Raw genomic sequence first — 18,689 nt, forward strand, 5'->3', positions numbered from 1 at the left:
ATTCTGGGCCATATCACACACTTTCAGCTGCAGCTCCACAGACCACCCTCACAACCTGCACTGCAGTGTCTGACAGACCCTCCCTCCTCTTCCTCAACCCATTCACCTTTTCTCCCGCTGTACCGCCTGCGTCATTCACTATGTCAGTGTTGCCATGGAAACCAATGATGCCCTCACTTCTCTGATGCTGATACAGTCTGCTAATGTCTTCACTACGTATGGGTGTAATAATAATAATATTCTCCTGCCGTTTCCATCACAATGTTTGCACTATTCTATTCTATTCTATTCTATTCTATTCTATTCTATTCTATTCTAGCAGACATATATGTATATATGATATACAGAAATGTGAGTATGTTTAAATCTATATTTTGTTACAAACTGGTATTTTTAAAATAAGTCAGAAAATACAGATAAGAAAAGACAAGTCTTTGTGCATGAAAGCATCAAAACATAATTGTTGTTACACCTACAAATATGGAGATAGAAGTTATCAAACTTCTGTCCTTATTTTGGCTCTGTCTCCTCATCTAGACGTCATAAAATAAAGCCGCAACTTTCACCTCTGTGTCTTAAATGAGATCCAATAATGTTGGGTTGGGTGTTTTGCAAGAAAAGAGAGAAATACTTGGTGTAGTACTATGTACGAATCCTGTCTCCCTACCTTTGGGTCATCCATGTGAAGATGGTATTGTCTGTGTTTGTTCTAAACACACTGTACAATATCCTACAAGAAAGAATATTTTCCTGTCGTGGATGAGTGAGAAACCTCCCACTAAACAAACTGGCATAGGATCATCATGGAATGTTTTCCTCTGTTTCATTCCACAAAGGAACAGTATGGATAGGAAAATATGGACTTCGTACTTTCCTTTAAATTATTCCACAACTCACTTTGTGTGTATACACCAGTTAAAAGTCATCCTGAGCAGTCCGAACCAGCTTACTTTACATTACATGAACCCAGGTGAGAGGTGATAAAAGCGTTAAATAAAAGATAATCCCACCTAGATTTCTGAGAGCAGCTGTCACTGCCACCGTTAAACTGATCGGATCCAAACCCCTTCTGTCTTACTTTAATTAGAACGGAGAAAGTTGAACTTCAACCAAATATCAAGGTCTCTTAGACAGTTTGGTGATGCTTGCAGTGGAATTTTACAGTCTGATTTTCATGAATGTCGTCTGCAGAACAACGCAATGGAATATTATGATTCCTAAAACAGATCCATCAGTGTACAGTGTGAAAAGCGGAGGCTCTAAAATAGAGCCTTGCAGTACACCACAAGTCAAAGGAACACAAGAAGCTGGTCAGAAAACCTCAGCCAGGTGTGGTTTAAACCAGGTCCTTCCATACGAAACACTGTTCAGGTTTTTCTGATCCGATGGATCAAAGTCTGCCGACAGGTCTAAAGGCACCAAAACAGTTGAATTGCCTGAGTCAGAAGTAAAAAACAAAAGCCTTTAAAACTCTGTTATGAGCTGTTTCAGTGCTGTTATATGATTTAAAACCAGACTGGAACGTTTCAGTAATGGTGTCTAAAAATATCTTGAGGTGATTGAAACCAAGTTTCTCTAAAACCAGAAACAAATGTTGGTTTTCAGATTTGCTGGATGATAGTTAGAAAAGGAATTCCATGGGGATTTTTCCTTTTTGATGAGCATTTGATGAAATTTATGAATGAAAATTAGAATACTTTAACCACCAGCACTACAAACGTCAGGGAAGGAGCTCCATCTAGAGGAGAATGAGACGATTTGTGTCTTAAACCTGCTAAATAAGTGCACCTATGGAACATATGAAGAAGCTTTGGACACTAACCTACCACTAAAACCATTAAAACCAGTAAAAAAAAAAAAACGAAACAAAAAAGGAGTGTTTATGCTTCAGCAGCAATGGATGGACTTAAAGCTTTGATCTGTCCTCGTTCTGCTGTCATGGTTTCATTTCAGTTTTCACTTTCACATTCTTCCTGTCTTTTTTGGTTACTGAATCTCACACTTTAAAGCATCTATCATCTGTATTCTATTTTATTCTATTCTTACATTAACTTGGGCTGAAGGAACATTTTCTGGAGCTTGTTCTTTCTTCCCTCGGCCTTCGCCCCTTACACCTTCCCCGCCCAGCTCTTTTGGCGACCCTGTGTTTTTTTATGCTATGACATCAAACCACAATGCATTGCACTGTTTGCAGTTTACCTCTGGTCTCCATGGCAACAAGGCCGGCTCGGCCCCTTATTCAAATAAAACCGGAAACCAACGTCATTTTGGACCAATCTCCGAGCTCTGGAGTGACATAATGGAATTTTAGGGCTAGAAAGCGAGCGGGGTCTGGCGCTGCGCATAGCAGTCGTGCCATTGTACGCGCGCAGGCGAGACTCATCAGACCCTCAGGTTCGAGTGGTCGACTGACACAGCGACTAATAACAGTCTAAGTTAGAGGGGGGGTGAGGCAACAGACCCGACATCAGCTGATTTCCTGCTCTTTGGATGAGACTGGACGCGTAAGGTTCGACACTCCCTCAGATGAGGGTGTAGAATGGAAACAAGCCTCTATCCGGCCTCCGTGGTGAACACTCAGAGGGTCTCCAGCATCATTTCTCAGAGCACGATGATGAAGAAGGAAATCAGTCTGAACCTGGACCAGAACTCCGAAATGAAATCAAACCCGCTTCGGGACGCAGACGGACTTCTGAACTCACCAGACTTAGGACTCCTTAAACTAACGACTCCCGACCTGGAGCGTCTGATTATCCAGTCCAACGGGCTGGTCACTACTACAAACCCGACCTCCCAGTTCCTCTACCCGAAGTCAGCCAGCGACGAGCAGGAATTCGCGGAAGGTTTCGTCAAGGCGTTGGAAGACCTTCACAAGCAGAACCAGCTGAGCGAGGCTGGGTGCGTCTCCGCGGACAGACTGGATCTGCCCGGATCCACCGGGCTTCAGACGTCAGATCTCCCCGTGTACACGACTTTAAACGGCTATGCGAGTCCGCTGGGATCCACCACCATCAACTACGCCACGGACACGATCCCCTTCCCGCCCCCTCCGTCTCATCTAACCGGAGCGCAGCAGCAGGCGGCCGCCGCGGCTGCGCTGTCACGACTCCAGGCGGTCGGTGCGGTGAAAGACGAGCCTCAAACGGTCCCGGACATGCAGAGCTTCGGCGACAGTCCTCCGTTGTCTCCCATTGACATGGACAACCAAGAGCGCATCAAGGCGGAAAGGAAGAAGCTCCGGAACAGGATCGCTGCCTCCAAATGCCGCAAGAGAAAACTGGAGAGGATTTCTCGGCTGGAGGACAAGGTCAAGACCCTGAAAACTCAGAATACGGAGCTGGCATCCACAGCCAGCAACCTCCGGGAGCAAGTAGCCCAGCTGAAGCAGAAGGTAATGAGCCATGTGAGCAGCGGATGCCAGCTTCTGCCAAACCAGGTCCAGGCATACTAAATCCCAGGCAGGGTGCTCTTCAGACTGGTTTTAAAGGCTCTACAAGATCCTGCCTTACCAATATTTATCTCCGGGATTTTAACCCACATTATTGCATATTGCACATGCTTCAGAGAAGACGCAGTCTTTTGCGCTGCAGAACTGAACTCCAATTGGAAAATGAAGCAGATATGGACGGCAGTGTTTGATTTATTTGCAGAAAACAGACTATGATGAACTTATTTTGTAGCAAACTGCCATCTGAAGTGGGTGAAAAGAAAAAAAGAAAGATGGCATTTATTCTGCGCATGTCAGCTGGACAATCTGAACAAGGGTGCAACCAACACCAGGGTGTCACTAAGTGCTGTCATCCGCAAAAAATGTAATGCCTTACTTGTTTACAAGCATTTAGTAATGAAATATATTTTATTTACTGAAACGTACAGTCTTATTCCTTTTTCAGTGCAAGTCTTGTTTTCCGTGTTCTTTGTTTTCCATCTTCATCTCGGTGGCTGCTGCTCAGTTCTCCAGCCACCTAAAACTTCCCTGAATGTATGAATTTATATTCACTGAGAAATCTTGTATCCATGTTTGGTGGAAAAACAAGCTGACATTTATTAAATTCACTACATTATTTAATCGTATGTTGTGTTTTAAGGAGACGTTATTTGACCACTTGATGCTTTCACGCTCATCTGCTCACATAGTTGTAATAAGAGTAGAGAAGCTGGTCCAAACCATAGATGGTCAAACAACTCTGAGGGTTCTTAATATCATAATACTGGGCACAATCACAATTACCCTGAAACAACAAACATCTTCAAGCTACTTTTCTCCTAATTCTGCCGTTTTTATTTATTTATTTTTTTATGTAAAACCAGTCTGTAGCAGCTTTTAATCCCAGTATAAACCAGTCTATAGCAGCTTTTAATCCCAGTATAAACCAGTCTGTAGCAGCTTTTAATCCCAGTATAAACCAGTCTATAGCAGCTTTTAATCCCAGTATAAACCAGTCTGTAGCAGCTTTTAATCCCAGTATAAACCAGTCTATAGCAGCTTTTAATCCCAGTATAAACCAGTCTGTAGTAGCTTTTAATCCCAGTATAAACCAGTCTATAGCAGCTTTTAATCCCAGTATAAACCAGTCTGTAGCAGCTTTTAATCCCAGTATAAACCAGTCTGTAACAGCTTTTAATCCCAGTATAAACCAGTGTGTAGCAGCTTTTAATCCCAGTATAAACCAGTCTGTAACAGTTTTTAATCCCAGTATAAACCAGTCTGTAAGTTTTTAATCCCAGTATAAACCAGTGTGTAGCAGCTTTTAATCCCAGTATAAACCAGTCTGTAGTAGCTTTTAATCCCAGTATAAACCAGTGTGTAGCAGCTTTTAATCCCAGTATAAACCAGTCTGTAACAGTTTTTAATCCCAGTATAAACCAGTCTGTAAGTTTTTAATCCCAGTATAAACCAGTGTGTAGCAGCTTTTAATCCCAGTATAAACCAGTCTGTAGCAGCTTTTAATCCCAGTATAAACCACTCTGTAGCAGCTTTTAATCCCAGTATAAACCAGTGTGTAGCAGCTTTTAATCCCAGTATAAACCAGTCTGTAACAGCTTTTAATCCCAGTATAAACCAGTCTGTAGCAGCTTTTAATCCCAGTATAAACCAGTCTGTTGAAGCTTTTAATCCCAGTATAAACCAGTCTGTAACAGTTTTTAATCCCAGTATAAACCAGTCTGTAAGTTTTTAATCCCAGTATAAACCAGTGTGTAGCAGCTTTTAATCCCAGTATAAACCAGTCTGTAGCAGCTTTTAATCCCAGTATAAACCAGTCTGTAGCAGCTTTTAATCCCAGTATAAACCAGTGTGTAGCAGCTTTTAATCCCAGTATAAACCAGTCTGTAACAGCTTTTAATCCCAGTATAAACCAGTCTGTAGCAGCTTTTAATCCCAGTATAAACCAGTGTGTAGCAGCTTTTAATCCCAGTATAAACCAGTCTGTAGCAGCTTTTAATCCCAGTATAAACCAGTCTGTAGCAGCTTTTAATCCCAGTATAAACCAGTGTGTAGCAGCATTTAATCCCAGTATAAACCAGTCTGTAGCAGCTTTTAATCCCAGTATAAACCAGTGTGTAGCAGCTTTTAATCCCAGTATAAACCAGTCTGTAGCAGCTTTTAATCCCAGTATAAACCAGTCTGTAGCAGCTTTTAATCCCAGTATAAACCAGTGTGTAGCAGTATTTAATCCCAGTATAAACCAGTGTGTAGCAGCTTTTAATCCCAGTATAAACCAGTGTGTAGCAGCTTTTAATCCCAGTATAAACCAGTGTGTAGCAGCTTTTAATCCCAGTATAAACCAGTGTGTAGCAGCTTTTAATCCCAGTATAAACCAGTCTGTAACAGCTTTTAATCCCAGTATAAACCAGTGTGTAGCTGCTTTTAGTCCCAGTATAAACCAGTGTGTAGCTGCTTTTAATCCCAGTATAAACCAGTGTGTAACAGCTTTTAATCCCAGTATAAACCAGTCTGTAGCTGCTTTTAGTCCCAGTATAAACCAGTCTGTAACAGCTTTTAGTCCCAGTATAAACCAGTCTGTAGCAGCTTTTAATCCCAGTATAAACCAGTCTGTAACAGCTTTTAGTCCCAGTATAAACCAGTGTGTAACAGCTTTTAATCCCAGTATAAACCAGTCTGTAGCTGCTTTTAGTCCCAGTATAAACCAGTCTGTAGCTGCTTTTAGTCCCAGTATAAACCAGTCTGTAACAGCTTTTAGTCCCAGTATAAACCAGTCTGTAACAGCTTTTAGTCCCAGTATAAACCAGTCTGTAACAGCTTTTAATCCCAGTATAAACCAGTCTGTAGCTGCTTTTAGTCCCAGTATAAACCAGTCTGTAACAGCTTTTAATCCCAGTATAAACCAGTCTGTAACAGCTTTTAATCCCAGTATAAACCAGCTGTCAGATTGTGAGGTAAAATGATGTAAAGGCCGACCAGAAGAAGAAAGCAGAACTTATTACTAACAGAACTTTGGTCTCTTAGCAACATAGTAGTGATGGTGATGTTTTTATGATGAAATGTGATAAATAATGATGTTATCATGGATCATTGTGGATTTACCAGATAGAGTCTCTGAATAAAACTACATTTAGTGGCTGGATTGTAAACCTCCTGGACGGGATAGAAATGCTGGAAAACTTCCGTAGATAAGCTAAAGAGTTAAATATCCATCACAGTTTATCCCACAGAGCTACATGCTACCGCTCCTGAGACGCTGGTGATGGCGATTTAGTGGTGTTTTAAAGGTCAAACATCACATCAGACATCAGGGGTCTCCCGCTCCCCGTCAGATATCAACATCTGGTATAAAATAACAGACTTTGGTAAACACCTGCTTTTACAGATGTTTATTGATTCCTCACTTTAATAAACCTGATTTTACAGTTTTACAGCACAATTCACCCAACTACTATCTACCGGGCTGGGGGGGGGGGGGTCCATCTGTTTCCTGTCTTCAGCAAGTTTACAGTAGTAGCAAAACACAATAAATAAACAAAAAAAAAAGAAAGAAAAACAAACAGTAAACAAGTCAAATGTGAACCATTGACATGAAATCCACTTTTTAATAAAGGGTTCAGTCCCAGTCATAGAAGACGTCTAACAAGCACTAAATTTATCCTGAAACTGACTCTTTATACAAACTACACATTCACACACTTTATCAGCTGAATGTGGGAAGAACTCCCCACGTTTTAAGTTACATGCTCGCCTCCTGGACACGTCCTACGCACTGCAGAGTCTAACAGCCGAGACGGTGGAAGACCACTGAACATCTGCAGTGCATCTACTTAAAATTAGTTAAATAAAAATAAGAATAAATAACATAAAATCAGTCATTTAGCTAAAGTATATGTTTGTGCATGCCTCAGCAGTGACTGCATGACTTAAAGAAGGTTGGTACTAAACACAGGAGCAGACAGGTACCTTATCATCGAAGCGAGAGACAGCTAACATGCTTAAAAACATCAACATTCCACCAAAAATAAAGACAGAAGCATCATTTACAAGACGGAGAAGACTAGCAGGAAGTAGATGATGGGAAGTCTGTGCTCACACTCCATCATGTGCCTTTCTTCTGACTGTATGTTGCACATCGTATGCATCCAATGAAAGTTAATTCAACATGAAGGGCCTCTGACCTGCATCCTCGACCCGGTTTGCTTGATCCAAGTCCAGAAAATGTGGGACGGAGGTTTTAAATTCAGACAACTGCTCGTACAAGCAGAATGGGCTGAAAACGTCAGCAGCATGCAGCTCTTGCTACAGCACAGGTGCTGATCCTACGTCATTCTCATCATTTCATAGTTATATGGTAAATATAAGCAATTTAAAAATGACCTTTAGACATTTATACACTGTTGTGAAAAGTATGCTTTAATAAATAATGATTTAAACTAAGTTTAGCACAAAAAGTAAGAAAACGAGTGTTTGGTGGATCATTTCTCCCCTTAAATCACACAGACAGGTGTGTTAGCTCTACCTGGCTGTAACAGCCACGTAGGCGGTGTTGGCTTGTTTTCTGTGGAAGGAGCAACGTGGCTGAACATGTGGGTCGACTCTGAGAACTTTCTATGTCATTTTTATTTTATTATTTTTTATTGAAAGTCTTCTTTCATATTATTAGTGGGTCTCAGGAGTAAATCTGTTACTGGTAATCAATAAAGTAAGAAATACCTCTGACTTATAACTCTTTACATCTACCTGTATATAAAAACTGATTTTATGATCATTTTTCTGCTTCTCGGCTCTGCTGAACTCAGTGTTGCTTCACTGTTTTTATTAATTGTTAATGATCTTTTCATCTGGCTCCACGCTTTCGTCTTGTACAGCATCTTTATGCCGGAGTCAAAGACAACTGTCCATTCCTGGCAACGAACTGGACAATGAAGTAGTCCAATCTGACACGCAGCACTGATCAACCCGATCCGTGACTGGAGTTTCCCTCATGCCCGCTGCAAGGCGCCATCTTGGCCCACCACGTAAAACAGAAACTCTGTCATCCCTCCTGCAATCAGACCTAAAGGCTTCTGATGGGAGAAAATCATTTATTTTTAAAGTTCTAGTAGATAAAGGTCTAGTACACACAACTCTGCTGCACTGACCCAGCACATGTTTAGATGTTGTTCCTGCTACAGACGTTCCATCATCCCCAGTTCCCCCCGGCTGTAAGGAGACTCTATGGAGAGAAATAATCCACTAAACACTCGTTTCATAATAAGTTTAACAATCTAGTGGTCCAGAGCCTGTCACTCCTAATGCAGCTGGCACACATTTAATAAAACTTTTAAAAACTCTGACATGGCCTCCATGTTTATACGATGACTTTAAAAAAACATCCAGAAAACTCCAAGCAACCCTGTTTGAAGATCAAACCTGGATCCTAACCGTGTATAAAAAGTGGCTCGCTCAGACAGACCAGACCGACTCGTAAACAAACTAACGCAGCAACAAACATCTTCCAGGTGCAGACACATTAATGAGGAACCATTTGCTCTCAGACTGGACCGACTCTAACCCAGACTGGTTGAATCCAGTTTACACTGCGTTTGTTACTGAAACCACCATCTTTAGGGGAGGTCTGCCACTCGAGGACAGAGGGGTGGAAAATGTACGGCAGTGTTTGTGTGTAGTAAAGCTTGGTGTTCATGTGAAGGGGAAAGGAAAGGAAAAAAAGAAGTGTGAAACTGTGGTCAGTCGTGTTCAGCAAGCACAGTCCTGATGGGATCTCTGGGGCTGCTCGGTGAGCTGTGGGCCCTGCTTGGCTCCAGTAACGGTTGGGTCGTTGTTGTCCAGAGTCTCTGTCATCCTCTCACAGATGATGTCCACCAGCCGCTCAAAGGTTTGCTTCACATTAATGTTGTCTTTAGCACTCGCCTCAAAGTACTCGAAACCTGCGGAGAGGGGTGATGGAAACACACACAAGCCGAGGTTACACTTACCGCTTTAACCCAAAGCTTAGCCGCTTAGCTCATCATGTCAGGACAGACTGAGCTTACCATCAGCTCACACCTCGCCAACTTCTCATTTTACATCAGATGATTGGAAACCAAAAAACACAAATAAACACCCACACTCCTCATCATCAGCTCCACCTGTTCCACTTCCTGTTTACACTAATATCTAACAAGCCAATCACACGGCAGCATGTGGTCATGTAGACATGATGAAGACGACCTGCTGAAGTTCAAGCTGAGAATCAGAATGAGGAAGAAAGAGGATTTCAGAGACTTTGAACGTGGTGTGGTTGTTGGTCTGAGTGTTTACTGGGATTTCCACCCACAACCATCTCCAGGGTTTCCAGAGATGGTCTGAAGAAGAGAAAACATCCAGAGCAGCAGTTGTCTGGACCAGGATGCAGCAGAAGACACACCGGGTGCCTCCTTCCAGCTAAGAACAGGAAACTGAGGCTACAACTCACACACACTCACCAACACTGGACAATAGAAGATGGAGAAACGTTGCTGGTCTGATGAGTCTCCATTTCAGCTCCACATTCAGATGCTAGGCTCAGAATCTGCCGGAAACATCATGAAAACATGGATCCGTCCTGCCTTGGATCAACGGTACCCGATGAAGAGGACGACTCAATCCTCTTCATCAGGACCTGTTGAGATGGGTTTTAAACCAAGTGGAGTCCTGTGAAATGAAGCCCTTTATGATGACAGAGCACTCGCCTCCAGTAAATGTCATTCAACCTTTTATTTTTGCTTAGAAGAGCAACTGAGCTTAATAAAACTCCAAGCAACATGTTAGTAGTTGCAGAGGCGGGCTTTGGTCTGGAGGATTAAGTCCCCAGTGTGTCAACAGAGGGGAAGCATTGTGGGCCCCTGAGGAAGGCCCTTGACCCTCCCAACTGGTCCCCAGGTACTGCAACATGACAGCCCACTGCTCTCTAGTAAATCTGGATATGGGTAGAATGCAGAACCTCATTTCCTAATGGTGGTTAATTTAGTAAAAATGTTATTTATCCGGACAGACATGATGTCTGCTTTGTACTTACCCAGCTGCTCCGACAGCTGCCGGCCTCTCTCTGAAGCCACCACTCGTTCATCCTCCATATCACACTTGTTCCCCACCAAAAGGACCTGAGCATTGTCCCACGAGTATGTCTTGATCTGGGTCGACCTGTCAACATATAACAGCAAGTTCATCTCACAGCAGATGTCACGTTTTCAGATGAGTGCAGTCTTCTTTGGCTTTTCCACAGTTTAAGGCCTGGTACACACATCAAGATTATGGGGCTGTTTTTGTCCTGATTTTGCTCCTTCCCGACCAAGGATGGCAAACGCCCGATTATCTTGAGTCTTATAACATCATCCTGTGGTCTGAGGTGTGTTAGAGTGAATTCGTCCCGACAATCGGCTCCCAAACGGGCCACGGCCGACAGTCGGAAGTATTGAACATGTTCAGTATTTACCACCAAAACTCTTCACGTGTGAGGAAAGGTGAGGACTCCAGAGTCGTGATTCTGTGGATGGTGACGTGAAACAGAACGTAGCCAATCAGAGAGTGAGCTGCCCGGGGAGCAAGGAAGGGTATAAAGTCCATGTTCACGCCGTCTCCAGTCTGTCTTTCAGTTCTGGATTTTTCTGTTAATAATAGTCCTAAGACCACCATCATTGCTTCATCATGTCTGTTCTCTGTCATACTGGGTGTTGTGTTCTCTGGTTGTTCTCTTGTTTTTCCCAGTTGTTCCAGTGGTTGTTCTTCTTCGTTTTTGTTAGATCAGAGAGTCCTCTGTCTTGAGTCTGGTCTACCTCTGATCTTTGCAGGGACCCAGTTGCATTTGTATGATCACTGATCAGTATTTATTCCTTATTTTTGGCCCCACATTTACTAACCTGCTGAGTCACTGTGCCGTGTTGTGGGTTTAATCTCCAACTGCTGCAGTCATGCTTGTTTTTCTTCGTGTTACTGATGTTTCTGTTGTTGTGATTCGTGAGCTTGTCTGTCTTTTTCTAGGTGCTCCTGATGATTTTCAGCTTTGTTTTTCTTGCAGATGTTACAGGTGGTTTTCTGTTTCCTTCCAGGTGTAGCAGCTGGTTGTCTGCTTTTCCTGTTTAGATTGAACAGCTGATGCTGTTTCTTTCTATCTGGTGTATCTTTGTCACCTTTGTCTTCTCTTCGCTCTTTTTCTGTTTCTTTCTCCTTTTTCTCCTACCAGCTTGACCGTGGCTTCCTGGCCATGTTCCTCCTGGTTTATCAGCCAGTATGTTCTCAGCGTGATGCATCATCAGAAACACATGCAGCTTTTTCATTTTTTCTAGAAAGTGTTGAATTTCTTAATTCTTTAGGCATCTTCACTGTTTCTGGCCTCTGAGCCACGGCTGAACTTCTGGAGGTGACCTGATCTACACCTGACCTCAGACGGTGGGCTGCAGAGGTCAAAATTAATTCAACTCTCATCTAGATTTTCTTTATGCTGTTCAGTCACTGTTAAAAACGTGCAAACTGGTGTGGATGACAGATCACAAATCCTGCTATTCCATCCACGTTTCCAGCATCGCAGAAATCATCGTGTCCCACTGATGCCTGCAGAGTTACCTCAGAGTCACGACGGCTTCAGAGCAAGAGCCGGAGCATCCGATGAAACATCTCTCTATAGGCTGATTTATCTTCATCATTACATAATATCTGACGCACCTGTGTCTTTTTTCGTGGTGCTGGATGTGATTTCAAACCAACACACAACACACTTAAACTGCGGATCAAAGCCAATCAGAGCAGAAAAGCCACCTCTTCTCTGCCTTTCAGTTCAGGTAAAGGGGGGATGAACATAGAATACACAGACAGACACTCAAGTTAAGTCTTCTAGTTGGACCAAGAAAAAAAATATTTGGTTGCATGCAGAAATAAAACACTGAAGACTCAACCAATCTGAAACGCCTTGCACCACAGTGAAGAAACCTTGTGCAGCTTTTCTTCTCTGGGAAACCTTCCTTCTATAGAAATGCTTCAGATCATCAAGCTGCCACTTTCACTACATTTCAGAAGTTTATGATACATTAAATGGTCTTATAACCAGCAGGGAAGATGGCTTAAAAAAGGGGAACAACTTCCATCCGCCTACACAAAGACACACTGGATCGTCTCTTACCAGTCTTGCACTGCGTTGAAGGACTCCTCATTGGTAATGTCATACATTAGGATGAAGCCCATGGCTCCCCTGTAGTAGGCTGTGGTGATTGTCCTGTAGCGCTCCTGTCCTGCAGTGTCCTGCACATACAAAGACAAGAAAAACAATATATAGAGCACCATCAGAGTAGGACGGATGTGACATTAAAATGAAAACAGACCCAGCATATCCACCACCTGTAAAGCATTTGTGGCTGTGCATTAGCCTGATGAATACTTTCAGCTGAACTCCCACAAGTATTACGCATTCTTCTGGAGTCTCATGTAACAAGCAACGAGTCCCAGGTTGGAGTTTATGGTGCTGTGCACACTTTTAGGGTTTTGGTAATACACCGCAAATGCAGCGATTATGACAGCTGGTCATTCCCAGACGCCGCGCACCATACACCGATGTGATCCACATGGACAAAGACGTCTTTTCATAAAGTAAAATCAGCACGTAGTATAGAACACAAGTCTTATCCATCTAAACTCTCCATCAGGACCACCTTCTAGTACCGGGTCAGACCTTTTTAATCCTTGTGTGATAGATGAAGCAGGTGGTGGAAACCTTCCTCAGAGGTTTTCTCCATATTAACATGACAGCATCACACAGTTGCTGCAGGTTTGTCGGCTGCATCCATGATGAGAATCTCCCGTTCCACCACATCCCAAAGCTGCTCTACTGGACTGAGATCTGGTGGCTTTGGAGGCCGTTGGAGTCCAGTGAACTCATCTTCATGTTCTAGAAAGCAGGTGGAGATGATCTGAGCTTTGTGACATGGTGCGTTATCCTGCTGGAAGTAGTATCAGAAGATGCTCCACTGTGGTCATAAAGGGATGGACATGGTCAGCAACAATACTCAGGTAGGCTGTGCTGGTTAAACCAGGCCACGTTGGTACTAAGGGACCAAAGTGGGCCAAGAAAATCTCCCCCCACCATTACACCAGCAGCAGCCTGAAGCGTTGATCCAAGGCAGGATGGATCCATGTTTTCATGATGTTTCCAGCAGATTCTGAGCCTAGCATCTTAATGTGGAGCCATTCTCTGGAAACCCTGGAGATGGTTGTGGGTGGAAATCCCAGTAAATACTCAGACCAACAACCATGCCACGTTCAAAGTCTCTTAAATCCTCTTTCTTCCTTATTCTGATGCTCAGCTTGAACTTCAGCAGGTCGTCTTCATCATGTCTACATGACTACATGCTGCCGTGTGACTGGCTGGTTGGATATTGGTGTAAACAGGAAGTGGAACAGATGGAGATGATGAAGAGGAGGGTGTGTAGATCTAGCTGTCAGTCTCTTAGATTTACCAAAATTCCTGTGCTGTGTATTAAAGTGTTAATAATGCCTCATTTATTATGATTATGTAATATAATACATATATTGCTATAAAAATAGACTCCTCATCTAAAAAGTATAAAAGCATAAAAATGGACACGGTCAGCAACAATGCTCAGCTATGTGTTATTGTTTTATAATTCTGGAGGAGTTCAAAGTGTCAGCTACAGGAAAACAACCTGTGTGGTGATTCATTGATCTTTTTCCACATTTCTACTTTTCCCTCCTTAACCATGCTCAGTCTGTGTACCTATAACCTCACACCTGTGAGTCCTCACCCATATTTGCAGCTTTATCCTCTTGTCATTCCTGTAAATGGTCTTCACCTTGAAGTCGATGCCCACCGTGCTGACAAAGGCTGGCGTGAATGAATCGTCTGCGTAGCGGAAGAGGAATGAAGTTTTTCCCACACTGCTGTTGCCGATGATGAGGATTTTAAACATGTAATCAAAGTTCTGGTCTGAGGACTCCTTCTGTCCATATGTGGCATTTGCAGACGCCATCTGTGAATGAATAGAGATCACACAGTGAAGGGACAAGATAGAACCCTCCCAGCTCTCCCAACAAGGCGGTGTTGTATCAGGTAGGCACAACCTCAGTTCTAAAAGAGCCAAGACTCTGTGTAAAATGTAAATAAAACCAGAATCTCATCATTTATATTTTACTCTCAGTAGAAGATAAACAACATGTCAGATGATGAAAGTGAGACATTTCACCATGTGATGGAAAATATGAGCTGATAGTGAATCTGATGGCAGCAACATGTCTGGAAAAAGTAGTTCCAGGGTGATGTTCAGCACGGTGTAAAAAGTAGTTCCAGGGTGATGTTCAGCACGGTGTAAAAAGTAGTTCCAGGGTGATGTTCAGCACGGTGTAAAAAGTAGTTCCAGGGTGATGTTCAGCATGGTGTAAAAAGTAGTTCCAGGGTGATGTTCGGCACGGTGTAAAAAGTAGTTCCAGGGTGATGTTCAGCATGGTGTAAAAAGTAGTTCCAGGCTGTTGTTCAGCATGGTGTAAAAAGTAGTTCCAGGGTGATGTTCAGCACGGTGTAAAAAGTAGTTCCAGGGTGATGTTCGGCATGGTGTAAAAAGTAGTTCCAGAGTGATGTTCAGCACGGTGTAAAAAGTAGTTCCAGGGTGATGTTCAGCACGGTGTAAAAAGTAGTTCCAGGGTGATGTTCAGCACGGTGTAAAAAGTAGTTCCAGGGTGGTGTTCAGCATGGTGTAGCATCTCTTCTTCTAACATGTCTGGAAACGTCTGGGAAGTGAGGAGACCAGGTGCTGGAGTTTTAGGAGAGGAATGTTGTTCCATTCTGGTCTGATGCAGGATTCTAGCTGCTCTACAGTCCTGGACCTTGGTTTCTGGATTCCTGCTTCCATGATGCTCCAGATGTTGTGTATTGGTGAAAGGTCTGGACTGCAGGCAGGCCAGTTCAGCAGCCGGACTCTTCTCCTGTGAAGCCATGCTGCTGTGATGGATGCAGGATGTGGTTCAGCATCGTCTTTCTGAAATCTGCAAGGCCTTCTCTGAAAGAGACGTTGTCTGGATGGAGCAGATGTTGCTCTAAAACCTCCATGTACTTTTCAGCATTGATGGAGCTTCACAGATGTGGAAGCTGCCCACGCCATAGGCACTAATGCAGCCCCATCCCATCAGAGATGCAGCTTTTCACCTGTCCACTGATAACAAGCTGGATGCTCCCTCTCCTCTTTAGTCTGCAGGACACGCCGTCCATGCTTTCCACAAACTAGTTCACATCTTCATCCAGGTTTTCACTTTGCCTCAAACATTTTAAATGAGCTTTGGTCCAGAGAAGATGGAAGAAGCTTGTTCTGGATCCTGTTCACATCTGGCTTCTTCTCTGCATGATGGAGCTTTAACCTGCATTTGTGAGTTTCAGGGTGAACTGTGTTCACAGACAGTGGTTTCTGGAAGTCTTCCTGAGTCCATGCAGTGGTTTCCAGTAGAGAATCACGTCTGCTTTTAATGCAGATCACCAGCATCCAGCCTTGTCCCATGGACACAGAGATTCCTCCTGATTCTCTGATGATATTCTACACTGTAGATGGTGGATCGTCAAAGTCTGAGGAACATTTTTCTGAAATTGTTCCAGTTTTAGATCCAGTTTGTCTCAGACTGGTGAAGCTCTGTCCATCTTTCCATGTGAGAGACTCTGCCTCTCTGAAATGCTCCTTTTATACCCAGTCATGTTACTGACCTGTTGCCAGGTAACCTGATTAGTTGTCAAATGCTCCTCCAGGTGTTTCGGGTTTGTACCAGGTACTTTTCCAGCCTTTTGTTGCTCCTATTCCAACTTTTTCCATCAGAGTCACTATCAGCTCATATTTTCATCACATGGTGAAACGTCTCCGTTTCATCATCTGACATGTTGCTGATCTGCTACTGGGAATAAAAAAATGGGGCCTCATGAGATAAATCATATAAATCATTACATTCTGTGTTTGTTAACATTTTACAGAGTCCCAATTGTTTGGGAATTGGGATTGTAGTTTTTGAGTAAAACATCCCTGACCTGAATATGACTGAGCCATGGAAATAAGATTAAGCAACAATTATGTCGTTATGTCTAAAAGACTTTATTTCAAAACGTTTGCAGACAGAATACAGGTCAATGTTAACTAGCTTCAATCTGCTGCACGAGATCACAGCCCCACTGACTTAATTTTACCTAGAAAATATTGATGCAAGTGTCGCTACAACCAGCCGCTAATTCCCAACCTGGAGTATTTCCGCTTCATACTGGCCGGATAAGAATGGCGCACCATCACCCCACAATAGATAAGAGGGCGGAAGTAGAGGGGCTTAACCGGCTAAGCATCGGCTAAACTCACTATCCTGCCCCATCCAGGGAAGGCAGGGAGCCTCGGAGGAGCGTCAGGCTGCCCATGTGGCTGGTCAGCATTTGCCTCATAACATACCAGACCCGTATTTCTTCTGTTTCTGAGCGCCACATACTGTCAGTTTAAACAGCCTGAACCACACCGCTAACCCATAACGAGGCTTGATGATGAATTATGTGGCTGCCTAAAACTGCCACTATGGTCCAAGTTAGCTAAATATACATATATACATATATTATACAACGTGTTTCATTACACATTACTAACATAGTTAAATTAGAATAAGGATAATTAAACAAATGCTATATGGATCAAATGATAACATTTGAAAAATCCACGCGGGCAGGTTACGCCGCCTTTAACGCTAATAGAGATACAGTTACCAGTATTTAAATGTGACAGCAGGAGCTAGCTAAACATCCCAGCTATGTCAAATGAAGGTTACTCTTGCTTATTAACAGCTACATTTTCTATCTAAATTCAAGACCACATAGCGACAAATAATAGCCATGCTATCTGTTGCTAGTGTGATAATTAACACGGCCCCGCGACGACGAATATGCGCAATGGTTTACCATGAAATGTGTGTTTTTCCCTCGCCTTCACAGCAGCGGCTAGTTCGGAGACCAGCTTTGCACCTGCAGAATCAGAGCATAAGAGTGATTGGCAGGACAGTCGACCAATCAGAGAATAGCTTGGGTCCGACCACTCACCCTTTAAGTCCCGCCTCCGTCTAGTCCTTTCTCAGTCTTCTGGATGCGAAAAAACAGTGAAACAACAAATAATCCCTTTTTTTTTTAAATCCGAAACTAATCTTATTTGATCACTGCCTCAGATCCTACACATCTTTGTGATATAACTGTGGACAGGTTTGAGACAAAACAAACAGAAATGGCACCACAGCAATAAAGAGGTTTTAACTGCATGTCTTTAAGAATATTTCCATAACTTGAAAAAAGAATAACATAAAGAAGAGGAGAATGAGTTCTTTATGTTTGAGAGATAATACAACATTAATATTACAGGTAAAAGACTATAAATGTCCTATAACAGGATTGCATGATTGCATTAAACCGTCACATGTGCCCTTGTAATAAACTGCTCCTGGTCTTTGTAAAAAAAATAATATATATATATATATATTATTTAATTTATTTTCTGTTTATTTAATATGTTTAGATATTTATTTTCATGTCATCTACTTTTTATTTGTTTAGTTTATTGATATTACTTTACTCTGTATTTAGTTTATTTTATTTGTCTTTTTCTTTTTGTAATTCTTTCCCTTACATTTTTAACTGTTTATTTAGTTTTTTTTTTTTTATAATTGTGAATATATCCATGTATTAAGGGGTTGATGAAGCTGCTTAATTTGGCAGGATGGACAACTTAAGTAAAATACTTTTGTGAGAATCGACATACTGTTGATGCAAAAAATAAAGATTACCAAAGAGCCTGAATTAGTTGAAAAAAGTTGACAAAGGATTTATTAGAACAAGACAAATGAATAAACTAAAGTGAACAAAAGGATCTAGTGGAGAGGCTGAAAGAAGACGGTTCCTCCTCTGCAAACTGACACAGTCACTGAGCTGTCCAGTGTTTACACTAAAAGATGCTTTTGTTTGGGTTTTTTTTTTGGTTGTTGTTCTGATACATTTTTTTCTGTGGGGGTTGTTTATTTTAGGAACTCTTGACGATTGTCTGCTTAGTTTTCCTGTAAAAGCTGTAGGAAATTCTCTGTTGTGTTTCTGTACAGGTGCAGCAGCTGCTTGTCTGGTGTTAGGTTGGATTAAAGCTCGTTGCTTCTGTCTACTGGATATTTGTGTCCTCTTCCTTTTTTCTACTTTCCTTTTTACTTCTCTTCAATATTCTCCTTTTATTCTGTC

The 18,689-nt window shown here is 42.4% G+C and overlaps 2 protein-coding genes across 2 annotated transcripts; one reads left to right on the top strand and one right to left on the bottom strand.

The window, feature by feature from the left end:
• The first annotated feature begins 2,195 nt into the window (after positions 1-2,195).
• On the top strand, positions 2,196-4,074 carry LOC121643802 (transcription factor jun-D-like). Its single transcript, XM_041991352.1, has one exon. It carries the CDS (start codon positions 2,540-2,542, stop codon positions 3,449-3,451), a length of 912 nt encoding a protein of 303 aa, XP_041847286.1. The 5' UTR covers positions 2,196-2,539; the 3' UTR covers positions 3,452-4,074.
• A 2,745-nt stretch (positions 4,075-6,819) lies between these two features.
• LOC121643809 (ras-related protein Rab-3A-like) lies at positions 6,820-17,457 on the bottom strand. Its single transcript, XM_041991362.1, has 5 exons — positions 17,379-17,457; positions 14,221-14,445; positions 12,585-12,703; positions 10,488-10,612; positions 6,820-9,378 (listed from the first exon to the last, which is right to left on the bottom strand). Exons 1-5 carry the CDS (start codon positions 17,379-17,381, stop codon positions 9,188-9,190), a joined length of 663 nt encoding a protein of 220 aa, XP_041847296.1. The 5' UTR covers positions 17,382-17,457; the 3' UTR covers positions 6,820-9,187.
• Positions 17,458-18,689: the final 1,232 nt, after the last annotated feature.

Source organism: Melanotaenia boesemani, chromosome 8 (assembly GCF_017639745.1).
Source record: "Melanotaenia boesemani isolate fMelBoe1 chromosome 8, fMelBoe1.pri, whole genome shotgun sequence".
Taxonomy (NCBI): domain Eukaryota; kingdom Metazoa; phylum Chordata; class Actinopteri; order Atheriniformes; family Melanotaeniidae; genus Melanotaenia; species Melanotaenia boesemani.